The 27,689-nt window shown below is 40.1% G+C and overlaps 1 protein-coding gene across 2 annotated transcripts in view; it reads left to right on the top strand.

Moving 5' to 3' along the window:
• Positions 1 to 27,689, top strand: part of DUSP22 (dual specificity phosphatase 22) — a 45,098-nt gene that overhangs the window by 6,054 nt on the left and 11,355 nt on the right. For both annotated transcript variants that reach the window (XM_071804535.1, XM_065831011.2), the window contains exons 2-4: positions 737 to 770; positions 9,259 to 9,341; positions 25,426 to 25,475. In XM_071804535.1, coding sequence (XP_071660636.1) covers positions 737 to 770; positions 9,259 to 9,341; positions 25,426 to 25,475 — 167 coding nt within the window. The remainder of the gene's footprint in view (positions 1 to 736; positions 771 to 9,258; positions 9,342 to 25,425; positions 25,476 to 27,689) is intronic.

Genomic DNA, 27,689 nt, shown 5'->3' with positions numbered 1-27,689 from the left:
AGATGGGAGGGGTAGAACCACAGTGTCACCTGCCTCTGTGTGTGGCTGCACGTGTCCTCAGACTGCAGACTGGTACTCAGCCTGACCTTGAAATTCCCCAGTTAAAGAAAGTCCTGTAACCGAGACCTGTGCAGCCTTCTGGGAGTGTTGGGTTGAGTGGGTGGATCTGGGAGAGAAACATGCAGCTAGTGGACTTTCCTAAATTCTCTTTCTATGTGAATACACTGCTCCTTGTTTGCAGTGATTTCCTCTGTCAAAGAACTGTGCCCTGCCTTGTGTGGCTTTGCACTTCAAAAGACTCAAAGGCTGTCATTTTGTAGTGCTTTGTCGAACTTGCTTAGCAACTTTAGGCAAATCACCTTTTTTGTATGAAGTTTCATCATTAGTTAAATGAGGATAACTCTTGCCCTGGTGGGGAGGCAGGGGGAGTGGCACATTGTGAGGCCCACTTTGTTTTAGTAAACCACTTTTGCTACCCTTGGAGAGCCTCCATTATGTGAAAGTCTGCATGATTAACACCCCTCAGCTGTCAACAAATGCTGTCAAAGCGCGGCATACCTAGCGCGATGTAGTTTGAGAAGGTTGCAAAGAGGCATAAAATGTTGTCGGCGCTTTTTAGATTGCATTTGACAATGGTCTGCTAAAGTAGTATGTTCCATCCTGTATGCAAATTGAACTTTGTCAAATTGTCTTACCACAAGATATCTATATTTGATACTATATTTCTTTCTCACAGATTCTGCCTGGCTTGTTCATTGGCAACTTTAAAGGTAAGATTAGTTTTATCATTATCTCTAAGATTACTTAGTGGGGTCTTAAGGTGTTGTTTTGCAGGCCTATGGAATTCTCTGACATCTCTACAGCTTCTTTAATGCCATCTTGCTTCATTTCTGGATTCACCTGGTAGCACTTAAAGAAGAACTTATGTGCTCTGTCATCCGTGCAATGTGCTGCAAGTACTTTAAGAAAAGAAAAATGAACGCCATCTCCTCGGAGCATGCTTCAGCTGGAATTCCTTAACACTGACCTGCCTGAAATGATTCCTGTGCTTGGCAGGCAAGCCTATGAGCTGGGCAGATTCTTTGTAAGGCATATTTCAAGCCCTCCTTATAAGTAAAGGCTTAGTATGCCTCCTGCTCATTGCTTTAATTATTTTGGTTATTTATAACAACTGCTAAAGAGTTCTGTTATCACTACTTGCCAGACTGATAGGTCTGCAGATTGCTGTCTGACCCCTGATACTTGTGCTGTCCATGTTGCAAATATAAGATTCTCTGGATTTTTTTTCCTGTTTGCATGAGGTTGATTTTTTTGTGTACAGAAAAACAGAACCATATTTAGAAAACACAGGAAACTTTATGGAGACATCCAAATAAATGACCTGTTCTCAAAGCACTCTGTTAGTGTTAGTTCCAGCTGACTGTCCCTGCTCAGAAGTAAACTGGTTATGCCTGCACACTCATTTTGATACATGTAGATCTTGTGTTTCTTACGCTTGGGTACAACAGCAAAGGTGGACTAATAGGGGCTGCTGCCATATACTGACCTTCCTGGTCTGCCTGATACCACAACTGGTCTGTTAAGATTTGACAATGTATGCATTGGATTTAGGTGATGCTGCACCTCCTGTCTTCCTCATGCTCACCATATCTTCCCCTCCATCCTGAAACCTGTGAGTTCTGTGGTTTTTGCGTAACTTACCAGCTTCTGGACCTGCTGAACCATGTTGCTAGTCTAGTGTTTGGCAGTGGAGCCAGTCACCTTGAGAGGCAGCCCAGAGGTCCATGTGAAGATAAAAACTGACTTTTTCCACACTGGAATGGAAACACAAGTACAATAGTGTGAGAGGGAGTTAATCATATCATGGTAAGGGAAATCAGAGGATGGAGGTGACTTTATACTGGTGGAAATAGGTAATGAAAGGAGAAAAAAGAAAGCAGGAAACAAGGAAAATAAAGAGGATAATTTTGAAAACACTTTGCATGAACCCCCGCATGACTCAGTGACAAAACTGACAGCCATGTTGCTTCATTTTGTATATTTTTTTTTTTCCTGTCAAATAATTTAGGAGAGGGGTAGGATGGGAAGATGTTTGATAGTAGACTCCTTTAGGTTTCAAACTGTTGGGCAGGGTGGGCAAGATGAGCCTGGGGATCATATCTCTCGGTCTGTCCCTCTCTCTCCGGCAGCCCCACTAGTGAGCCCTTGACAGGCCGCCCGGGGGGAGCGAAACTCAGCCGGAGCATGTGTTTCTTGGTGCAGTTCTGTTTTCAGCTGATGAGCAGTTTGGCCAGCTGAGGGGAGTTGGCCAAGGTTGTGGAGTGAGTCAGCATCTGTGCTGATGCCAGGGCCCGCGACCCTCTCACTTGTGCTGCCCTGTCCGCTCAGCTGTGCCCCTTGCAAATGGTCCTTAAATGGCACGTCTGGGCACTTTTAAGCATAGAGACGAGCACGTGAAGGTAGTGTGAGTAGGCAGTGGCTTTGGGAGTCTAGCTGAAAAAAAGCAGAGGCTGAAATGCTTCAGCTACCTCCATAAGAGAGATTGAGAGTGGGTTAGCGTTAATCTCTGTGTTTGTGTTACAGGGTCTGTTTTATAAATGTATTAAAATGAAACAAAATGTTTGTTTATTGCTGTGACCCTTGCTCACGTTGCATATAATCATTATGTTCTACCATTGTATCTGTTATTGTAATCTCAGATTAGCTACCATACTTACACAGGAAGAGAGAAGATTAGTGTTACAGTACTTCACTAATACAAAAGCAAATTTTCATGATTTTGTGGTTTTCTGCATCTTCTGCCCCCAACACACACACTCCCCCTGCCAGCTACTTAAGAGCAACAGCCGTGAGCTGTCTGCAGCAAAATAATCCCATTTAGGAGCAGGCTGATGGATAATCACCAGTGTATTTTTCTGAAGAAGTTTGATTACCGTGTTCCTGGAGCATGTTCTGATTTGTGGCACTTTTTCAAAACGTGACTAATGAGTTTTGAGACTGCCATAAAGGGAATTGTTGACTGAGAAATACTCAGCAACATATTCAGTTGGGATTGGTTAGGATATCCTGATTTGGGCAGCTGAAATGTCTAGATACTTTTAAAGACATGGATTTACAAAATTATTTCCTATAATGCACTTTTGAGCAGTTTCCTATTTTTTCAGCTTGAGACCAATAGCTTGAATTGCATTTGGTCAGTAAGAGGAATAACACTGAATCCTTGGCATTGTGTATCTTGCCCAGACACAGGCCTGAGACATTGTGGTACCCTCCAGGTTTCTGTGCAGGGGATGGAAAGGAGGGAGCTTCTCCAGAAGGTGAGTTGGTCACTCTTTGGTGAACTTGGGCAGGCAGGGTTTCCATATTGCAGTTGTAGAAGTACTGTTCTACTCACACTCCTGTCTGCCTACAACGTGGGAGACCTCTGAGGACACTGACCGAGTGGGAAGAGGCACAGTTGTCTCAGATGGGTGACTCCCTGCCAAGTGAAAGCAGGACGTTAAAGGATGTTAAACACTGTAATAATAGAATCATAGAACACCAGGTTGTAAGGCACCACAAGGATCATCTGGTCCAACCTTGGCAAAAGCACAGTCTAGACAAAATGGCCCAGCACCCTGTGCAGCTGAATCTTAATGGTGTCCAGTGTTGGGGAATCCACCACTTCCCTGGGGAGATTGTTCCAAAGACTGATTGTTCTCACTGTGAAAAATTTCCCTCTTGTGTACAATCGGAATCTCCTCAGTACTAACCCCTACCCATTACCCCTCATCTTTTCTCTGTGACTGCTTGTAAAAAGGGAGTCTCCATCTTCTTTGTAGCCACCTTTTAAATACTGGAACATGGTGATAAGGTCTCCCCCAAGCCTTCTTAAGGCTGAACAAACCCAGTTCTCTCAGCCTTTCATCATATGGCAGCTTCCCGGTCCTAATCCTGGAGGGCCATTGTCTGGAGAAGGCATTCAGCAATTGTTCCATTTGGGGAATTATTATTCAATATTCAGTATTGTTTCTACTTTATGTATATATGTTTCTATATGTTTCTACTTTATGTATATGGTTTTTTGATGTCTTTTTACCTGTAATAAACTTAAAAACAGTCCCTGACTGAGGAAGTACAAACTCCTCTGCATTTGACTGGGAGACGACCTGAGGCCTAAGAAAATCTTGTGGAATAAATCTGTGTCAGAAATGGGAGCTGAGTTTGCTGCTGCTGTGCAAACCTCTAGGCACAAAGAATGAGAGAGTTTTTTGTACCCAGCCTAGGACCTCCAGGGTAGAAAGTTACTTGTAGTCCTGATTATGGAAAGCACCAAAGTACATGCTGAAATCCCACTAAGTCTATGTGACTTGAGTATGTCTCTGGAAAACTCTACTGAAAAAGCATAGAACTAGGCATGTGCTTAAGTGCTTGTTATCTTTTGAGATCTATAAGCATGATGCTACTCGTCACTAGCACATTAAATCTGTGGAGTGTATTTGAGATTGCACAGCTAGAGGGCATAAAAAGTCAAAAATGACAGATGTCCATACAAAACACCAAGACTGAGTTTGGTCTGAAAGCCTAGAAGGAAACAGAGCTCTGGTGAAAGTTAATGAGGAGTTATTTCTTTGCAAGCTGAAGTTGGGAGGCGAGGAGAGAAAAATGAGGGAAGGAAAAGAGGAGGTTAACTTTTCTTCCTGCCTCCAGTTTGGGGCTGATTTTGGCTTGTTCCAGTTGTATCGTACAGATGAAATTCAATCCTCTCAAAAGACAGAGAATTTATTGTGGGATTGCATGCCCACGTGCCTTCTGCACTGGAAAAATGATGTACCTTGAAAGGCACCTGTGCTAATGATAAAAATAAGTACTTTGTTCCTTGAGCTACTGATATGACATGGCTTTTTAGCTTTTGCACAAATATCAAAAATACCATTTATTTTGTTATGGGGTTCTAAATGAGTGCTTATTTGTTTCCAAATCAAAAGGTGTAGTGGTAGCAACCACCAGAGGCTGAACGGTGTTCCTACCTTGAATATTAAAGAGCTCGTGTCCTTCTTTGATTGTAATCATATCTGGAAGATTCAAGTTTTTCCAATGGTATATTTGGGGGCTTTTTGATTTCAAAAGGAAAGCCACAATATGAGGTTTAATTCCCCCCAAAGAGTCCAGTGTTGCTATGGATGAGCTGAAGAGTCTTGGGGAAGTTTCTGCCCTTCCCATAACTCAGTGTATAAAAAGGCAGTGCCCTCTAAGTAGTTCTGCTGTGTTTCTAGATCCAGTTAATTCCTGTTAACAGTTGCTTTTTTTGGGGGAGCGAAAAGTTCCCTTTTCTAAGGATTTATTTCAGGTACTGAAAACAGGAGAGGGTGACGATACTATTCCCTTTTTCAGAGTCATCTTTTGGAAGAAGACATATTATAGATGTTCTCATTAAACAGAGTACTGGACCCTTTTCCTCACCTTTCTCACACCCCAAAAATGTCCTTCTGCGAGACTGGGACAGAATATATACTAGAACATGGTGTGAAGTGGGAAGAGGAGATGTGACGTTTTTGTTCATGTGCTTAGTTTCTGTGTGTGTCTCTGTAAGTGCGGATCACTGGACTGTGGAACAAAGCTTTCCGGATGGGAAACCATTCTCAGTATTAGCTCTTAGTGCTCAGAACCACTGGAGAGGAGGTCCTCCTTTAGCTGTCTATTTGTAGTTCTCTCTAAAGCAGAAAATAAAGTGTAGACAAAAATTTGTTTTATTTAAAAAATAATAGTAAATCCAGTGATGATGAAACTGAAGTCTCTGTACATCTGTAGATTGAGATGTAATACTGTTGCATGTACTGGGCTGACTTGCCTTCTCTAAGCACTTACCTTGTTTTTGCATACATAGCCTAAAATTTTATACTGGAAACTTTAATACTCATTAGCTTACTGTGTTATAGGAGCGTATCTGTCCTTTCGGACTAACAACAAAGTCATAAATGCCGGCTTTGGAAGAGAAAGAAGGGGAGGATGTTTTTAGTTTAGGTTAGGTGGCTAAGGGGAAGAAAGGTGACAAAATGAAAATAAAGTAATCTCGCTTATTTTGTGGAGATATTTAATCTTCTAAATTCACACGTGAGTTGTGGTTAAACATTGCAGATAAGGCCCATATCACTGTGATGCTTTTTTTCCCCTGTTCCTGACAGGATGCTTTTGTATTTAATTGCTAGCAGTAGAGGTGGGAAAGACTCTTCAGCTGTTTCTTCCCATCTAATTCTACAAAAGGATAAATCTTTTTTCCTCACCTTGCATCTCTATGGAGGTACTAAAATACTAAATAGAGAGAGAATGGTTGTATGTATATTTGAGACTTCATCACTCCAGCTTTGGAGCCCTTCCCTCATTGATGTGTCTTAATCAGAGTGGTCGGAGCAGTATTGTCTTCCTTTTCCACATGAGGGATGGAAGCACAACGTGTGACGTGATTTGCTCCTCAGCCACATAGTAAGGCTTCCCAGTGCTGCAGGGAAACAAATTATGACCACCTCCCCCACACCATGCCGTTTTGATGACTTTGCCATTGCATTTGCAATTAAGTGTTTGCAGCTCTCTGCATATGAGTAGAGGTTAAGCTAGGAGTCATAGGTTGAAATTGAGGGAAAAGAAGCTAAATATGGGTGTGGGAGAGAGAGAAGAAAACTTCCCCAGTGTAAATTGTGTCCTTTTGTGTGAGAAGAGTTTCCTGAAGGCTTTACTCAAAAGTCCATATCAGCTGAGAAGAGTTTTGCTGTATGAAACAGACTATTAGGCAACCGACTGTGAAGAATAATAGCACGTTTGAGGGACCCTTTAGGGATGCCCAAGATGAACTCTGATAGGTTTTTCTCATCTTTATATTTGGAAATGGGATGTTTCACACTGTGATTTCAAACTGTCAGCCTGTATGTGGTCATGCATGTGTTACAGTAAAGAACTTAGAATTGCTGTAATAATGGTGATTCTTCTGACTTTGGTGGTCCTTTGCATAACCCCTTAATTTTTTTGTAGCTTATGGTATGAGACGGCGAGTGACAGGGTGTATCTCATTTGTATTGCTGTTTAAATAGCTTTGTCTGTAGTATCTGTAGAGATTTATGGCAGGTGCTAGGGGAACCGGGGAAATTCCCCTTTGTAAACAGTTTAAAGTTTAGATGCAGATAATACAGTCATTGTCTGGGAGGCTTTTTCTCCTCTGCTTTTGTGATTTGAATGGTTATTTCCTAAATACATTGAGGACCTGCTGGTTGCCTGGGCATGTGGGTCTGGGATAGCCATTTCCAGCTTGTTTCTAGGCATATGTGAGATCTCACTGTCTTTCTGTATAGTTTTGATTTGTTGAAATTCCTTTAGCCAAAGTCCTTGGTTAACTGAAAAATTAAAATCTCTCAGTCCTTTTGAGTTGTACTGTGTCCATTAGGCCTTTCAGATTGATTCAGAGGAGTCAACATTTGATTTGGACCATATCTCTTTTTAAAGCTGTTTGCCTTGTATGGCAAGCCATTTCTTACCATGGGGGTCATACTGACGATTGGAGTCTCATTGTGCTAGCTATGCATTAACACCATGAGCTCCAGCCAGCAGGCTCTGAAATCTGTCCTTAGCCTTTGGAGAACAGAAAGCAGTGATTTTTTGGGGCACTTAAACTGGCTTCTGAGCTTCCAAACCCTTGCCTGCTTAAGTGTTCTCTGAGGAATCAAGACTGTATTACACACTGCTAATAAATCTGAAGGTTAGGTGGATTAGAAGGCCTCTCTTGGCAAACATTGGTGTTTCTTCTTTGAAATGCTCACTCTGAGATTTTTTTGGAAATTGTAGCTGTTCTGTGAAGCTAGACCTTAATACTGTTTCAGACGGAATTTGTGTTAATTCTTTCCTGAAGGATTAGGCATCTGTATTGGTTGTGCAGGCTTGACCATTAGCAAGTGAAATCAATGTACTTTTGACTCTTTTCTCAATTTTATTAGCCTTAGAGAAGCTTTCATAATTGGATTAGATTTAAATTCTATTGCCCATTATTGTGCTCACGTGCATCTTGTCTATGGGGCAATGTAATTAAATGTCCAATTCCTCTTTGTGATGTAGAAAAGGCACTGAAACTTTATAATAGAGTGGAATAAGATGAAGCAAGAGATACTAATTGAACTCTTGCACATACATAAAGAATGTACAGGTGATGCTATTGTTATTTTTGTACCTAGAGAGAACCGGTTTGAAACCTTTGTGGTCAGTGCTCTTTTTTTGTGTGCAACCAGGCTAATGTGAACAGATTATATGGGCAGATTTGGCGGGCAGGTGTTCACATCACAAAACCACTGCTGTAATTGCTGTGGTGTGGTGTGGTGTGCCATTCTCAAGCGAAAAGCTCTAAAGTAGATGAATGCAAACTAACTTTTACCTGTGTTAGTGATTCTTTGAGGTCATTTTCTGGTATGCTAATGGTTTAGTATAGGGAGAGTTGCTCACTGATGACAGATAATCGATTTTACCTTCTTTCTCATAGAAACAAACCTATGCTTTTGCAATATCGATCATCAAATTTTCGGTCGCCTCAGTTTGCTTTCCAGTTTTGAATGTCTGAAACCCCTTGGTTACAGGTCTAGGAACCACCTTTTCACAACTGTGCTTCCTTGATCTAGTGTTTTGCTTTTTCATATGTTTTGATATCCCTATAAACTTTGCCTCTTTTCAGACATAAAATTATGGCATGGATTGGCTAAATGCACATTTTTCCCTACTAGTCCACAGGAAATAAGACTCTACGTATTTTTTTGGCTTGCCTGTTAGTACCTGAATTCAAGTGATAGACTTGAGTTCACTCCTCAGACCTGGATCTCACAAGGTCTATCTCCCAGGTGAAAATATATCTCCTGAAGGGGGATTTGTGGGTAGAGAGGAGGTAAGCTGTTTCCTATAAAGCTCTGACTGCTTGTTCAAATGGCTGTCACCTGCACACAGACATACACAGACTTATATTTCAGATGCAAAATACATGAAACTTCTGACTTAAGAATACATTCCTGAGTCACTTAGACTTGTTCTTTATATAGTATATAATTTGTTTTGGAGTTAGAAATGTGTCTTCCCGTTACCCACTCTGATTACGGTATTCTAGAACAGCTGCATTTGGGGTTTTGCGTTACTTCACAAAGCTTCAAAAATAAATGTACCAATGATAAGTGATTTTCAACATGCACAGTGGAAAGGGGAGTGGGCTATTTCAAGCGATTAAAGAAATTATCTTCCTTTTTTCCTTTATTGCAGATGCCCGAGATGTAGAGCAATTGAGTAAGAATAACATCACGCACATTCTTTCCATCCACGACAGTGCCCGTCCTATGCTTGAGGTAAGATGTGTGGAGGACTCCATGGTAAATCCTTACTTTGCAGTTGACTCTTATAGTCATCTTCAGTTAATTTTTTTGTTCTGTACAATTGGTGTTTTGAGACTGATTTTCTTGTTGAAATAGTTGACAGCTGTAGTTTTGGGACCAGTCACAGATTTTGTTGTTGCTGCTGTTATAACAAGAAGAAATGCAACTGGCAAAGGAAGAGACACTTACAGTGTCAATCAATGTAACAATAATGGGATTGTGTTATTTAGTAGTAAAGGTAAGTTTCCCTCTGTGTGGAGTTGAAGCATCACATAAACAACAACATTCCTTCTTCCCCTTCCCCACTACCAAACCTTCTTTGTACTTGGGCCCTTGTTGTGGTTTAACTCTAGTCAGCAACTAAGCCACACACAGCTGCTTGCTCTCTCTCCCTTGGTGGGATGGGGGAGAGAATTGGATGGGCAAAAGTGAGAAAACTAGGGTGTTGAAATAAAGGCAGTTTAATAGGTAAAGCAAAAGCCACGCAAGCAAAGCAAAACAAGGAATTAATTCACCCCTTCACATGGGCAGGCAGGTGTTCAGCCATTTCCAGGAAAGTTGGGCTCCATTGCGCGTAACAATTACTTGGAAAGACAAATGCCATCACTCCAAACATCCCCCTCTTCTTTCTTCCCTCAAAATATATACTGAGCTTGACATCACATGGTATGGAATATCCCTTTGGGTCAGCTGTCCAGTTTGGGACAGCTGTCCTGGCTGTGCCCCCTCCCACATTCTTCTGCACTTGCAGCCTTCTTGCTGAAAAGTCTGTGACTTGGTATAAACGTTGCTTGGCAACAACCAGACCATCAATGTATTATCAATAGTCTTCTCATACTAAATCCAAAACACAGTGCTATACCAGCTACTAGGAGGAAAATTAACTATCCCAGCTGAAGCTAGGACAGCCCCTTTCTTGCATCTTTATAGCAGATGGTTGTGTAAGAGGTTTGCAGTCCTTTTCCAGAGCTCCCTCATATGATACATCTAATATAGCAGAGTATCTGTAAGTCCCCAACAATTTAACATAAAGTATTATTCCCCATTTTACTTAAGGGAAGCTGATCTGAAGAGCAGAAATGATTTGAGTTGCTGTGTCTCAAGCAGTGAAAGAGCTGGGACCAGACTGCTGTGATGGACTGTTGTTCTTTCTTCTTTATGCCAGCTTACCTTGGAGGGAGAGGAGTTTGGCTGGGCTTTGCTACTCCTTAAAATCCTGCTGTTTGATTTGTGTTTGGAACTGTTGTCCCCTTAAATTTGTTTGTTCCTTCTCTGCATTCCACTTTTCAGGAAATATGTCAAAATAGTGGGTAAGGCAGTTGCTGGTGTTGTCCCTAAGATGCTGCTGGGAATCTCTAATTTTCATTCTTTTAATGTAAAAAGTCTCTAGTGAATTCAGTCCTTAAACTACAGAATTTCCACCTCTCCTAGGCAAGTCAATAGATAAGCTGATTAAAAGATGTCCATGGTATGCCATGATTAAAACCAAAATCAAGTTGATGGTGAATTCAGGGTTGACCTTGAACTGAGAAGTATGCTGAAGCAGAACTTTAGCTGTTGATTTTATTGTACTGTCCATTTGACTTCTGTTGTGCCTGATGCTTGTTAAGTCTGAAACATACTGAATTTCAAACCTGCTATTGGTTGAAGAGAGAAATAGTTGTACTGAGTAAGGGACATATAATGTTTCCTCTAGGGTGCTGTTCTTGAAAATGAATAGAAGCTTGCTTTGTTTTATTATCACGACTAGAAAAGTAGGAAGACTAATTATGGCACAGATCAGCTGCAGCCTCAGGCCAGTGTTTCTTGCGGTGGTGACTGACAGTTTCAGCAGCCCGCATGCCACCTCCTTACTTGCAGTGGTGCATCTGTTTGTGGGGCTGCGTGGTAAATGGATCTGGGAGCTTTTGTGGGTTAAATATAACCAAGTCACCACTTCTCCCTCTAGCTACCCCCACAGAAGAAATGACGGATTATATTTCTCCAGATCTGTTCCTAATCTGGTTTCCAATAGTGTCTCAAAAATCACAGTGGCATTGGAACGAGTAGTGGCTGATTGAAGCTGGACTTGCTTTATTCACCCTTGCATCTAAAAGAGTTTTGTCATCATGCAATATGGTCCTTTGTGTGCTGGTGGTCTTGAAGACAACTGTTAAAACTTTTCTCCCGTTCTTAAAATAGTGGAAGGATTGCAAGTTTAGTTTGCTTGGGAGCTGAGCTGATTATTAATTACTTTATCATTCATGGTCTTAGTGCATTGCTTGTTTGCAAATAAATGCTTCTGCTTAGGAACAAGGGCCTCGGAAACATATTAGGTTGTATTATTTCCTTTGGTATTTTCATCTTTACCAGGTTGTAGGTAGGTTCGTTTACAGCTTGTGTATCCACACCGTGCTTGGGTCTTGTTCTCAAGTCCACTGAAGTCAAGAGGAAATGCTTTCCCTATGTGTCTCCCTCCTCTCCTTCCCCCTCGGATTTCGCTCTTGAAAGGTGAGGGCTTATATTTGTGTTCAGAAATCCATCTGATGTTACTCAGACCTTTAAATGTGGAATTGCGGTGGTATGAGAAACTTCCCCGCCCCACCCTCCTCCACCCCCGAGGTTCTCTGTTTTGTATGTGTGTATATATGTAGATGTTGATCATCTGTAAAAAGTTGCCTTTTCTTGGACTGTGGTAGTTGCATTTGTCTTGCTAACAATATTTTATCTCAAGTATTTCCTCGTCAACCTATAGGAAAAGCTACAAATATTTAATTAAAGCTTTCTGTGCAAGCCATGGAAAATAAGTGATTTTAGATTTTGAAAACTCCATTGTGTTGTAGTAACATGTTGTTAAAGAGAATTTGGCCTTTTTTGGCTGTCTCTGGAACAAACGAATATGGATGCATACCATAACTCTCAAATAGGTGACAAATTACCCACACCTTGCTTGTCAGATTTTGGAGTTTTGGTAATAACTGTTTTAATGCACTTCTGATACAGTACTTAAAGCTGATAATGGTGGGTAGAGAATGAAAATTACTGAGTTGGATTCATTGTCCATACACAAGAATGCAGTACTCAAGGAATAAAAGCAAACATCAGTGTATGTGGTGAACACCAACTTGCTACAGATTGTAGAATTATTTTCTACTTTAGTAACTTACAGCATTTCCCCTCTCTGTGATGTTACAGACCATTTTTACTTGATTCTGTTTAGAATATGCTTTCCACTGTGGTTTATATACTGCAGGATTTGGATATATGTTGCTTTAGTTCCTCATAGCTTGCCGACTTAGTAGAAAATGATTGAAGAGTTTCACAAAAACCTATTTATTAAATCTGTTTAGGTGCCATAGCGTGTGCCTGTTGAGAAGTAAATTAATGAAATTTGGTTTCAGACATTATCTCGATGATCAGGTACAAATCCTTGTGGATGTGTGCTTTATGGGTGGCTCATGATCAAAGTTTGGCCTTAACTTATTGCATGCTTTCATGCTGGAATAACTGGAAAAAAAAAAGTTTAAAAATCAATTGGGTTCAAAGACATGTACCTTTAGACACTGGCAGCCTGCAGTAAGTACAAGACAGAATTCTTTTGTAAGAATTCAAGTGATTTAGACTGGAACAAATTTGCCGATGTCTGGCCTGAACTATAGTGCAAAATTGATCATTAGTTCTTTTTGTATGAAGTGTTTCAAGGAAATCAGTTTTCGAATAAAACCAAGCCTGGAATTAATTTATATTTAGCAAGCATCCTAAGGCTATTGCTCCATTGAAGTACATCATTGTTTTACAGGATCTTAACCACTTAGGTAAGCATTTTGTAGTTTAAAGATGCATTTCTGTAAATCCATCAGAAAAAAAAAAAATATAGGTAGCTGGTGGCGTGTCAAAGAGAAAGGAGTGCATGCAGCATGGAATGAAGTTTGTTATTTCAGATGCGCAGAAGTCACCGCTGAGTAAGAGCGATGTCCAACAGCATCATGTTTGTTCCCATGGAGGCACAGAGGCACAGCCCTGATGAATCAGGTTGGCTCCTCCAGAGCACTTTGGACAGCTGTCCATGGAACACTCACAGATGTTTTATAAATCCACACGAAACCCCTATACAGAGGAGAATAATTAGGTTTCTTGCCACCTGCTTTCTAATCTGTTTCTCAGCTAGTTCAAGTTTTAAAATCTCTGTTCAGATTTTGAGAGACACTCAAAAGCAGATGTGGAAACATATCTCAGAGTGTGCTTTAAATAATGGCGTATCTGGCAGTGACTTTGGATCTCTTGGTAGAACTCCCTTTTTAAAGCCAGGTCCTAACCAAGCTGGTGCAGTCAGTCAGGACTCACAGAGAATGTGGAAGCACTTTTAAATAATCCTGAGCAATTTTTCCTGATGTTACTTCAAAGGATGCCAGCTAGGTGTTATTCTGCTGCATTAGATCATAGAATCATAGAAAGTTTTGGGTTGGAAGGGACCGTCAAAGGTCATCTAGTCCAACCCCCTGTAATGAGCAGGGACACCTTCAACTGGATCACATTGCTCAGAGCCCCATCCATCTTGGCCTTGAATGTTTCTAGGGATAGGGCAACTACCGCCTCTATTGCAGTATTTTACCACCCTCATTGTAAAACATCTGGATTAAAAAAAGATCTGGAGTCTAACAAGTTTTGTGCCAGTTGACGTAAGTGAAGGAGGTAAAGGCAAGTCTTGTTAATCTTGCCTATAAAAATCTGGTCGTGAGTCCACTGAAGCTAAGAGAGTTTCTCTGGAGTTTCCAGGTGTTTGACCCTGTTCTGGGGCATATTACGTGGAGATGAATGTAGGCCCAAACCAAACAGGATGTTGATGTGGATTGTGCTGCTGCTTGAAGACTGCTGGATCCCATCCTGGAAAGTACATGCTGTGGTGGACAGCTACGTCCAAGCAGCTGAACTTGCAGCATCCTTAACATCCTTAGTCCACATTCTTACCTTTTCCCTCCTGGCACCCTCAACCACACACTTGCACGCATGCTGAAATACTGGGAAAAACAAGAACGCTTCCTCCAGTGCCTTGGGCAGCGATTGCTGTGTGTAATGCAGGAAAGAGCACAGCATGAGCCCTGGAGGAGAAAGGGGTGCTAGAAGGTCTTCTAGTCAGCTGGCCAGTCAACCCCTGTCGCAGGGAGGTGTTATCCCCAAAGAGAGGCAGAGGACTCACCTCAGAGAAGAGCGCAATATGTGTGGCTAACAGATGATGTCACACAGATTCAGACTAGAAGTAAGTGAGGCTTTAATTGTGAGGGTTAGTAATGGCTGAAGTATATTGCCAGAGGCAACAGTGTATTTTCTCACACACTCCTTTTTTTTTTTTTTTGTGTGGAAGTTGGTTCAAGTAAGGCTGTGGTACATGGGTGTGTGAGCTTTGCACTTCACAGTCAGGACATTTCACTCTCCGTGGTCCATCTGAGATGCTTTGAGGTGCCAGTTGTGACTGTTGTGTGCATCATAGACACCTGTCCATCAATCAGGAAAGGGACTAAAACTACCATCTTCTTTCACATAGTCCACCACACATGTCAGTTACCATTAATTTTGCTGTTGCTCTTGACCTGCACCAGAGGTTTGATCTAGTAAATGTATGAATCCTGTTACTAGTCACCTGTGGTTGTAGAGTCTTTTGGCATTAATTTATTTATTGCATTATCATTGTCAGACAGACCACTGCTGCATTGCAGGTAGCTCTGTGCGCTGCAGTTATCTTGGAGACATCAGCATTAGTGTGATCATTACGATATTAAATCAACAGGAGCTTACTTGGGCGTTCCTGTACTGTCCTCTGCCACAAAAGCTTTCTACTGCTCACTTTGTTTATGACAAATTACATTAAGAGCAGGCTTTTGCAAGTACGCGGTTTCTATATGCATGTCAGTTTTCTTTCTTTGTTTTCTGTTGTTACAGAATATTTATTTTCCTTTTATTTAGTGTTTTTGTTGTGTGTTTTTTTTTTTTTCAGATGAGGGAAGTCTGTCAGTATATGTGATAGTTTCAATTAAAGTCATTTGGATGAAGTGCAAGTAAATGAAATCTCAACAAAATATGCACAGTTTTTTTGATTGGGGGTTGTTGTAATTTTCTCTCTGCTCAGTACCAAAGCCGTCTAAGTTTTAGGCATCTCCATTTCATGCAAATGGCTGATCTGTGTTCCTGCGATACTCATGAACCATATGGTTCTGTTTCAGGTCTTACTTATTTATGGGATTTCTTCTCCAAACAGAAGGGGTCATCTTAAAGCACTGTATGGAAATTTTTGAATATTGCAGTAGTGTCTTCTGATTGTTGAGAAAATACGCTGTGATGCCTATGGAACATTTGCTCTTCTTTGACTTTCTTAAAATGTTAGCTTTATAGCTTATGCTTTTCTGTCTCATTCTGCATAGTTAACCAGAGCTTTGGCAGAGGACAGTTATTGTTATTTTTTCTTTGTATTCTGATGCCATTAACACTGTCACCGCTATCTGTTACATGCTGTGTCCAGAGCAGTGGTTTTCCTCCCCTTTTTCCCGAATTGATGAGTACCTAAATACGTGTTGATGTAGTAGCGGGGTGGAAGGATGGGGGAGGTAGAGAAGAGCTAATTCCTGACTGAACTAAGCATCTTTCTTGTCCAGTCTTAGCTTGTACAGCCAGCACAAGTTAAATGAACAGTATCTTTGAAAATGAAAAACTTCACAGGCCAGGTCATGTTATAAAGAATTTTTGTGGTTTTTTTTTTTTTTTTTCCTTGCAAGTTTTGAATTTTAATCAGAGTAGAAATCAGGTTTCAAATACTCAGCATCTAAGAAGCTGAACTCAAAGAGCACAGTTAAAAAAATCAGTGTTGATCTTTTAGAACAACCTTTCACACTCCCTGAGTGAACAGCCAAATGCATTAATGGAATACAGGCCATAAAAAGATGCTGTAACTGAAACAGAACCAGTAAGTGTGAGGAGTAGAAGTTGTAGAAAAATAAGAATGTTATGGAGAAGCTGTATAACTTCTCTGCTCTAGTTTTATCTCTGCTGAGTGCTGTGATATACCTGCTTTGTGAGGTGTTAAGGGTGAGAAAATTGCAACTGGGAAAATCACAAGAGGAAGTGATGGATCAAATTTGTGAATTAAAAAAAATAGTGCGAGTCCAGACCTTTGAAGGAAAGGGAAGAGCTAAATGACTGAAATATCAAAAACTGAGATATGTTTCTAAGATTGAATGGTCATAGAAATGGCCATAGACTACAGACCCAGTATAGACAATGCATTCATACTGGCTTGCGTTAAGATCTGAAATCTCAGTTCACATTTTTGAAGCCTGGCTGATGCTGTAAATCTTAATGCAGCTTTAGCTGTACATTGTAGTCTTGTATGATTACAGATGATCATTAGACTATACATGTGTAGTTTTTTAGAAAAGAAAAGCAATCTAAGCTATAAAGGAACTGAACTGGCAGCTCTAGTACAATGCAAGTAATCTACTTAGCGTAGTTTGTAGATAGTATTTTTGCACCTAGTTTGGTTTTTGCTATAGAAACCTATTATATCTACTCTGACCACTTATGTGATGATGGGAGAGCTTTTACTGAAGCTTTGAAGGTGAATAGCCTCTTCTTTCAGTTTTCTTATTCTTTCCATCACCAGTTTGTAGAAATTTTTGTTTCTTTCTCTTGTGGTTGCATATTTGGACTTTTTTGTTTCTTTTTTTTTTTTTTTTTTGGCAGGTGGGTATATAGCAGGGATTACCCTGTGCTAAAACAAAAGAAACAATTATTGTGTCATGCCCCCAGCTCCCCTAGCTGATAACTTGGGAAGTGCTGAAAGCTGCCTTAGTGCTTTCTTCTTTGGTTCTGCAATCCAAAGGAATATCTTCACACAGACACCAGTACAGAAGGAGTTTGTCTGGAGTCAAAAGTGTATCACTGCTCAGCACAAAATAACTAAATAGGGAAATAATGAGAAACCAATTAGCCCTGGTGTGTGTGTGGTTTTGTTTGGTTGGTTTTTTTTCCTTTTTATTTTTTAAGAAAAAAGCATGTGCTAATTCTGGACATATGCTGCTGAGCAACTGAGAATTGCTAGTCTATTAAAAATGTGTAACACTATTGGGTAGCATACGAAGTCTTGAGCTGAAGGAGGCCACTCATATATGAAAATTGCATCTTAATGACATGATGGGAGAAGACCCTGCTGGGTGTGGCTGGGCAACATGTTCTCTGCACAGCTTCCGCTGTCTTTGGTATCCAGCCCAAAGACTTATGGGCAATATTAAAGAGGAAGATGGCAAGATAGCCTTCAAAATCAGGAGTTGCTAATATCATATTGCAAAGTCATTGCTCATTGCTGTTTTATAAAGATCAGCTCTGCAAATTAATAGTTTGGTCAAGTCAGACTGTTGCATTTCCATGTGTAGCACTAAGCTCTTATATCACCAGTGTTGGAAGCTGTCAATTTTCAGGCTTTGTGCTACCATCAAGAGGAAGTATACAAGTGCTGCTTCTAATAAAAAAAACTTTCTTCTATGATGTTTCACTGCCTTTTCATGGTAAGGGTTTCCCCTCATGAGATGTTTCAGAAGACCATGCTGAGCAAAATAGCTACCATTTTTCTTTCAGGTGTAGTGGCACCAGAAGATTCTCTCTAGTTTGAAGTAATGCCTCGTTTGGCATTGGCTCTGGTGGTGAAGTTGGGAGCTCTGACTAATTTTTCAAAAATGACATCGGTAGCCCACTAAGAAGCCTGCAAGAGACTTCCACAAAGCAGCTTTTCAAGCGTGTCATGCCAGGCCTTCATCATGAGGTACCCTTGGCAGAGGCTGCTGTGGTGATGCACTGACTTAGTTCCCTGTTTGACTTGCTGAGCACACGCTGGCCGTGTTAGGAAGCACGTTGCTGTGGTGGCAGATGGCAGGGCGAGGAGGATGAGGACCATTTGAAGCTTTCAATGGCAAGCTGTTTGCAAAAGAGTAAATTTGAGAACGAGTGCAATTCCACGAATACCTTATTAACTGTAGTGTAAAAGCTCTGCATATATGTGTGCATGTAAATCTTTGTTTCTCGTGGCTTGGAAGCAGCGTTGACCAAAACAGAGCAAATGCTCTGACCTGCTCTGTGTAGAGGAGAGGATACGGAGAGTGCCTTAATCCGTGCTTGTAATGTGAGCATATTCCAGAGGTGTAGCAATCATGTTCCAGCATTCCCTGAAAGAAAGAGGTAGGTGGGATATATTATTTTATTGTAGCACTCCTTGAATACCCCTTCACAGTTTAGGGACCAAGTGCCATAGGTAGTGCTCAAATGTTTGATGCACCCTGAAATGCCTGTGAGGCTTGAATCTAATCAAGGTGGACTAGCAAGGTCCTTCCTCTCAGCGGAAGTATGTAGTCCTGTAGGTATTCTTGGTGTGTCCTAAAGGAGATCAATCACAATTTAGTATAAACTCATTAGTGTTTTCTCACAGTCTACATTCCTTCAGATGAGCCAGATTAGAACTGGAATTCAGGATTAGGATTAGAAATAATACGTGCAGCTCTTTGTGCAAGTAAAGTAAAATCCTTCACTGTTCACCCTCTTATAATTCTAGAAGGGGTGATAGAGAGTTGAAATGGGATAAGAGGGCTCTAAAAGGCCGCTTTATATTTGTGATTGGCACATTCCAGCCTTAATGACAGGGACTTTTCAGAAGTGTCATTGAGACTACTTCCTAAGAAAACTATGAATAAACATTGCAAAAAAACCCTTGACTTGTGAAAACTATTGTATTATTCAAGATAACACAAAACGAACAAATAAATTGTACTGCAGTAGCATCCTGCTTTCTGTGGTTCACATTCTTCATGTAATTTCAATTTCATCTATAATATTTTTCAAAACCAAACCTGAGTGTGTTGTTCCCTTAAGTCAATTAGTGGTGGTTTTTTGCCGAAACACAAATGTATTTTCACTGAGTCATTAATAAAATTGGCACCAGTGGTGATTGCTACAGAAAGTAACTGAAAGGACAAACAAACGGTTAAACTGTTTTCAGTTTAGCAGGTTCAGTTTGGTGCATTACTGGACAAAACCCTAGATAAACTCTTGTTGGTTTGGCTTGAAGAAGCTTCATGCCTGTTGTTTCCCACTTTAGCTTTTTTTCTGAAATACCCCTAAACAAAAATAAGTCCTCCTGCCCTCATCTGTTGATGTGACGACTCAAATTAACACATGGTTTTTGACTAACCTGAAAGAACTTGCCAGGTGCTGGAGGTTTTCTATTTGCATCTGGGTTCACAAATTTAAGTTTAGGGTTTTAGGTTTAAAAAAAATTTCTTGGAAGTCGTTGATCGTATCTTTACATAAATTTAAATAGAGAGGTTTAATGCCAGAAATACAATCCAGCTCTTCTTAAACTTTTTTTTTTTTTTCTTTTTTACAACCCCTTCCCCCACCCCTGCCCTTGGAGAACAGAAATTTTGTAATTTGAGGTTCTTTCTCCCCCTCCTTGCCTTTTAACATCTGAAATTCTAGATTCAGGTTTCCAGTGCTAACTAGAATCTCAGAAATGTAGTATGTACAGCATTAGGTAGGGCCAGTGTTCTGAAGAACAATTGTAAAAAGCGTTACTTGGAAAACCCACTAAACATGAAATAATGAGTAGCATTTTAAGTCCTTCCTCTTATTCTCATGCATACCGTTTTGCTAGAGTACTCAGTTGTGTAAAAGTGGCTGGACAGTTTTCTTTCACAGATAAAGCGTATGGTAGTATGATTTAGGATGTAATCAAACGGAACGTAATTCTTAATGACTTCAGAACATCTTCAGTCATTACAAAGGAGCAAACATCCTCATAAGCACCGCCTATGTCGCACAGTACTTTTGGACCTTATCCTGTTCAGAGTCAGAATTTTTCTTGGTATTGTGTGATTAACTTTGTGTTCTTTAGGGATCCTATTCTCAGTCACTGAGCCGTTATCTGACGTGTAGCACTTGTAGATGTGTCATTTTGCTGCTGCAAAATTCTACATGTTCTACTAAAAAAAAAGCAAGTGCCAGTTTTTACAAGTTTAGTTAAAACGAAGCTGGACTTTTTAAAATAGTTTATAGGTAAGTAGAATAGAAATGGTGGTCCTTAAATTGGACTGTTGCATTTCGTGAGCATTTCATGAAAAAACTGGATTTAATAACAAAGATTTAATAATCTTTTTTAAAAGATAGTGGTATTAGGAAGGTGTTGTTCTGTAATCTTAGTGACTTTTCCAAATGTGAGATAACTGTTCAGTTTACAATATTAGTAGATTGACCTCTAAAAAAATTAGGAATTTGTAAACAACTGCAACTCCACGAATACCTTATTAACTGTAGTGTAAAAACTCTGCATATATGTGTGCACATAAATCTTTGGTTTTAATACCTTGATATTCAGTGCAGCAGAACTCACATAGTTCTAGAATCTGTGATGAAATTGTGCAAGTGTTGTCATTTCCCAAATAACAGTGAATTTTAGAAATTTTGCTTAACTCTCGCTTGTTTCAACTTTGACAATCTTGAAATCAGAATACTTGTTCTAGTTTTGTTAGCTCTCACTGTATCGGTTTAACTGTAGCATTTAGTTTCAGGGCCTTAGAGACATAGAAATCTAGTTTTGGTGGTTACTCTGTCTGCTGAAACAGAAAACAGAAAAGTAAATTATATTTTATTTTACTGATTTTTTTGAGGATAATCTTAACAGGTTAAAACACCAAAAGAAATGGGAGTTCTGCTTTTATTTGATGGTGGCATCAGGATAGTTGTGCAAATAATAAGGAAAAAGCTTAGAGAAGTGTGTGTGTGTGTGTGTGTGTGTGTGTGTATTAGCGGGTAGAGGTGTTTGATGATAAAGATGATTGATGGAGAAAGTGAGCAGTGATTTAAAAGTAACAAGTAGCAAGTCATAGCAAATAGAGATGGGCAGAAGAAAGCTGTGTTCAGCATCTCATTGGCCTGGAAGCTTGAGTTTGACCACATTCTGTATGTATGGAGTATTTTATTACATGAGAACGTACATTAACTTCTGTTTAATTGAAAAGGTTGTATTTATTTATTTTCTTTTTTTAAATGGGTAATTTGGGAAAAAGCTTGTTTGGAGAGGTAACACATGACTGACAGATGTCAGCTGAAGAAATGTTTGAATAACAGTATATCATTAAAAATATTCAATAAATAAAGTGGATATATTCACGTAGGATTTAAGATATTTCTCTTTTCATCAGTTTTTATAATTGCAAGCTTTTCTCTTTGCTTTGAACAAATACCAAGTTTTCGGATGAGAAGCTATTCTGTGGAACCTAATTTAGTGTGTGTCAGTGAAGTGGTACAATACCTGTTTTGAGTTCTTCTGTCCTTCCTCCACTGAATAATTTTTAGAGAATTGTTGATCCCAGGCAACGAAACAGAGTTGATTTTAAAATAAACTAATAAATAAAAACTTCCATGTGGTTGACATCAAATTTGTATTTGTCTTCCCACCTTTATTAATATGCAGGTTTGGTTCAACTTGGTATATTTCATCTGCAACCAGATTTAAGTTTATTGAATGAAACTGCAAACTAAGTACTGATCTGGAGCCTGTTGAAATTTTCACTAGTAGCTGGTCTGTTTGACTCTTCAACAATCTTTTGATTTAGCTTACTCTGTTTTAGTCACTGTTTCTGTGATTGCCTTCTTACATCTTATGCTTTTCATTTTCAGAATGGCAAACAAACTGCTAGGCAATAAAATAGTGATGTCCCTATCTTTCTTTCATGCCAGTACCCCATCTAAAATGTTGCAGGTATTTACTTGTTCAGTTGGCATAAACTGTTCTACTTTGAAAGGTCCCTTTGGGACAGTTCTTAGATGTTGTCTGCAGGGTATGAGCACAGGAAGGACAACAGTGTCTTGGGGCACAAATATACAAATAATATTATGATCCTGGGTAGTGTTGTTGTTTTTTTTGTTGTTGTTGTTGTTTTGTTGGGTTTTTTTTGTTTGTTTGTTTGTTTTTTTCAGAACAGTCACAGAGAGCAGGATTATTAATTAAGTATTTTCCTATTGCCAGTATATTTAAAAAAGCAAGTCTATCCAGCATATGTGAGGAAAGCTAATTCTGGCAATCAGCATATAAATATCTACACAGAAAATCCCTTGAAGTCTCATTTATTAATACCTGCCCCATACAATCTTGTGTTATTGTTGTATTTCAGGTGTCTGATTACAATGAATGATATTTGATCCTGTTATTATCATTGTTATTTCAACGAAGAGAAGTAAAACTTGATGGTAGGGTGGGATTCTCAGGAGTTACCAACTCTGGCCAAACTGTGTTTGGGTCGAAGTTGCTGAGAGTTTCACTGTTGATTTTTGTGGGAGTCAGGTTAGATCACTGCACAGTACATTTGAAATCCCACCTGTAACTATTTCTGAGTATGTGATTATTTCCTCCCAGGGAGGAGTCCATCACCGCAGCCTTCCAAAAAAAACCCATACAGGTGACATGCATCGGTCAAAATACCAAATTCCAGTAACTTTAACCATCTCCTGTCTGAGAAGCTATGTTAATAAGGCTAATAGGCTGATGCAGAGCATCTGCAAGTGAAGTAGTGAAAAGAATGCTGTGGGCTTTGCTGGAAGTTGTAAGTGCTGAACAACTCTGGAGATACCATTCAGTACCTTGTGTGGTCTCTCATAGGGGTAGTTTCAGGCTTGCTTGCAGTAGTGGGAACTAGCCAGCCATGTCAAAAAAAGAACATTGTGGGTCTTAGACTTGTGCTGGTGCTACTTCTGCTTTTAAGGTGAACATGATCTGAAAGCCCCTCTGCACTCAGCCTGTAAAATGTACTCAGCATGTGCCATAGCTTCTGAAATCTGTGGAACAACTTGCGTCAGTGTGTGCTGGAGGAGTGAACCTTCTGGCATATAATGCACTGGAGTTAACCCATCTCTTCTGTTTTCTTCCATTTTGTTTTCCCCTAGTGGTGCAGTGTTGGTGGCATGGAGTTGTCTAGAGGTGTGGGCACTAACATGTAAATTTACTTTCAGGTCACAGGCTCTTGTTCTACTGGAGTGATTCACTTGAAGTGATACCAGTGTCTGAGATAAACCTCTCAGATGTATCATACATGATGCTTATCATAATTAATCTGTCACAATATAATAGTCATCCTTGCCTTAACAGTCTACCAATGTATGTATTACTGCTACATCATCTTTCTAAATGAATGTGTCTGTGCAAGCCATTGTGGATCAGCTTATGGCTGTGGAACAATCCTGTTCTTCCACTGCGGGCATCCCTTCTCCCAAGGCGGAGCAGGAGGGACTGTTACCTGTTGGTGCTGTTGTCTCCAGCAGCAAGCTGCTTTGTTTGCAAACTGACTTCTCATTCTCTCTCACCTCAGCTGCATTTTGCCTTGCAGCTCTCATGCACAGTGCCACATGCTGTCACTGACTTGATGGTGTCCCTCATCAGGCGCTGCCACCATCTCCATGCTTAGGACTGTCTGCAGAGCCTTCCCCAAACCAGAAGGCCATAGAGAGTAGCAGTTCTCCTCCAGTTGTGGCATGCTGGGGATGGCCTGTCAGAGCAAGGAAGTCCAGAAAAGCATGGACGGGACAGGGCTCTTAAATTTGTGTGGTCATGAAGAGGACACTGGCTGGAGGGTTCTGGTGGGTTGAGAAAATGGCTTGTGCCATGTGTCTGTGATGGTGAAGGGATGGGGGTGAGGTATTACCACATCCTTTCTGACATAGTGGTGATTAACATCGTGGTGTATCATGGTGCCAGGTGTCAGTACCTCTTGTAAAAGGGATTGCTCTTTGTTGTAAGATGGCAAGTGAAGTAACAAACTGCGTGTAGAGGAAAGTAAAGAGGGGTTTCTGAGCCAGCAAAGCAAGAGTGGTGTTGGAGAAGATGCTGCCTCAGGTAGCCATCACAGTTGAGCAATGTAAATTCCCCAAAATTTCCACACACTCCTCCCAAGCTGGTAAATGAAATGCCTGGTAGTTGCATGTTGTGTTCCACCCTGTTGGCAAAGGATCTCTTACAGATAAATGTGTGAACTTCCATGTGTGTTGTTGAACATGCAGGGTTGCTACAGGGGTTTGCATTGTTACAGAAAGATAAATTAAGGTGCATTTTATGGTGGATTTTTCCTGTGAATCCTTTTCTTTACAAGTACATCTGAAAAACTCATAACTCTGCATTCGAGATAAGTTGAAAGATGTCCAGTGAATGATTTAGGTTTCATGTGTCTGAGCTGCAACCTGTATTCTTGGAAGGCCTATTTGAGAAGTTAGCTAAAAATGCTTTCAGACATGTTCGTTTTCTTAACAGTCATAGGAGCAAAACAAGCTTTGAAAATAAAAAGAGAGTTAAAATGAGCACTGACAATGCAAAGCAGTAGTGTATGATTATAGTGGTATTTTAAATATACCCAGTAATGTTTTTAATGCATCAGAAATGGTTATCTAACTTCCCTAATTGATCTTGTAACTTGCTATGATAGCTGACTAAGAAAGTGAGACTAACTTTGTGAAAGAAAAGTGTGAATTTTATGGTTGTCCTTCTTGAAGTTTCAAAAAATAAAAAAAAGACCCATACCACAAACATGTTTCTTCTCTGAAATGCATTTTGTTTGCTTTATCAACTAGGTAAAGAAAAATGATTGCATGGGATCAAAAGAAATTGTTTATCACAATTTTAAGTTGTAGCGTCTATTCAGAGAAAGGGAAGGGCGGGAGAAATTGCAACTTAGTTTTACTAGAAATGTAAGAAGAATGAAATTTTGAAAAAGAGGTTTATACCTTTTTAGTAAAGATGATTCTATTTTAAAAAGCTCGCTATTGGGCCTTGGGATAAGCATTGACTAAGCTATGTGCTAGTGCCTTAGCAACAAAGCAGATGTGAAAACAGTGTTTTTAAATCTGGCTGCATAAACATGATCTCTGCTTGTCTGAATAATGGTGTGCCTTCCTCAAAGCCAATGAAACTGCACCAGTCTGGGGCAGACTTGGACCGTGGTAGGTAAATGTATTTAACTTGGATATTTTCTTCTCATTCCCTTTTTGCTTCTTTATACAGGGAGTGAAGTATCTATGCATTCCTGCTGCTGACTCACCCTCGCAGAACTTGTAAGTTTTCTTTAAAAAGAAATCACAAACCTCCAGAAATCCCTCAGTACCATGATGACTGTTTTGCCATGAGCTGAAAGATCTGATTCTGATCTCTCACAAGTATTACACAAATGTGTTTTTTAATCTGTTAAGAAAACACAGTAACACTTTATTTGAGCTGCTTTGATTCAGACCCTGCTTTTTGTGTGTAAGAGTTTGTAGGAGGGTCAGTATGTAAACACTCTTTGTGGACATAAACTTCAGGAATTCCTTAGTGAGTCTGCTCCTAATTTAGTCCCAGTTTATTTCAGCCATTGTTTTTGTAAATCTTTTTACTTGGCTGTTCCTTTTTTTTTTTTTTTTTTTGCTAGCACCATCTCCAGCCATTAACAAGAGGAAACTATTTGAAAGAGGTGTGAAGCCTGGTGCTTCAAGGGCAGGAATAAATTCCTCACAGTGGGCCTTCGAGATAAAGTCCCAGTGTACAAACTACTGCAACTATCCACTCTGGACTTCTTGAACCTGCCTTAGAAGGCCCTGCTGTGCTTAGTAGTAGACTGGCACGGTGGGGAGTTTCTGTCCTCTGGTGACTCTTGCCTTGAGGATATATGTAGTGAAACTAGGGTGTCCCAGCCTTGTTTGCTCTCATCTCTGCTAATGTTCACAAAACACTCATTAACTTGCCCTTGGTTTTAAAGTTTTGAGCCATTGAGCATAGCAAGTCTTGATTCCAAAGAGAAATCAAAACAGGTTTTGTAAGAGAACTTGGAGAGAACTCTTTCTTCTAGAGCTCACTGTTTATGTTGAGGAGAGGTGAGGGGAGTTTCAGCCACATCCTGCTGCCAAGTTTTGTAGAGAAACGAGTAGCTGAAAAGAGGTCTGGTAGGTACGGAAGGAAATGCAGCACTGCTTTTTTGTCACATCACAGCAATATTCCGGCTCATACTTTCAGAGGATATTTTTAGAATATGTGTTTTTCTTACCCTAGAAAGATTCCAACGTGGTGGTTTGCCTTTTCATTCTGCATTTCTGTCGTGATTTAGGGGAAGGGAAAAAACATACACCTTCACCCCTTGCCAGACAAAAAACATCCCAAACCCCTGAATTTCAAGATGGGTCTGTAATGGGGAGGCAGACAGCTAACTGCTTTTGTCATGGACAACTTTTGTGGCCATAATACTTCAAATTTATACAAATCAGTAATTTTTTAAAAAGCCCTTTTGAGAAAGGGAAAAAAATATGAGATTAGAGGGAGACATTCGCGTGTTGTCATATTGTTTGTTGGTATGCTGAGATCTCTGTAGCATTTCTGAAAATGCTTTTCAAATCTGCTTCCTTTTCATTTCCATTCCCATGTGATCCAGAACTCTATTAACAAAGGACAGCATTTGTGATGAATGTTAATAAACAATTTGGCTCCTCCCTCACTGTTAAATATGAAGGAGTTATACTGAATAGCCACCTCCAGTGCTTGAACTGTCTGGCACAGTACCAAAGCTCTTAGAGCTTCAGTAGGATACAATATTTGCATGAGTATTGTTTCTGTTACGCTGCAGGCATCTAAAATACTTGCTTTGGTATCAGGTGGTTGCAAGCAAACGTCATTACTTCTAATACTGATACATTTTAGCACTTAAAATAAAACTTGATGAGTAACGATTTTTTCTTTTTTGCTTTAGACAGTCAAGATCTTCAAGTAAAATCGAATAGTGATGCTCACAAATAGCAATGTTGCTTGGTTTGTGTATACAATCTTCTGAAAGCAAGAGGAAGCTGTCTTTATTCAGTCTGTGGGGATCTGACAGAGTCTTATCTAGGAGGTGTTAACTGTGCTGCCCATGTGCTCTGCAGAGGGATAGCTGGGGAACAGGAAAGGGAGTTGGTCTCTCTGCAGTATCTTTGCATATCTACCCTCTTCTTTCAAAAGAGGGATTCTGGTGGTGTCAGGAGAAAAAAAAAAAAAAGGCAGCATGCTGTATTGAAGGTCCTTGTGCTGTTGCAGATTGATAAAGTCCAACTGAATTTTGGGACTGCAAGCTCTTAATTCACTTCAGCTCACTTTTTGTGAGGGGAAACTTCTGGTTTCTTATGTGCATAATGCACATTTACTCCTAGTAAGCTTGTTTAGTGAAGCATCCTTCCTCAGAAGAATGAGTTACTAGGGAAATACTGCAAGGATTCCCCTGTTAACCTGTGGGTGTTCATTAAAGTGGCTCAGAAGCTTGCTTCTGC

Source organism: Patagioenas fasciata, chromosome 2 (assembly GCF_037038585.1).
Source record: "Patagioenas fasciata isolate bPatFas1 chromosome 2, bPatFas1.hap1, whole genome shotgun sequence".
NCBI classification, from domain to species: Eukaryota; Metazoa; Chordata; class Aves; order Columbiformes; family Columbidae; genus Patagioenas; species Patagioenas fasciata.
This window is presented reverse-complemented; position numbering and strand designations above follow the sequence as displayed.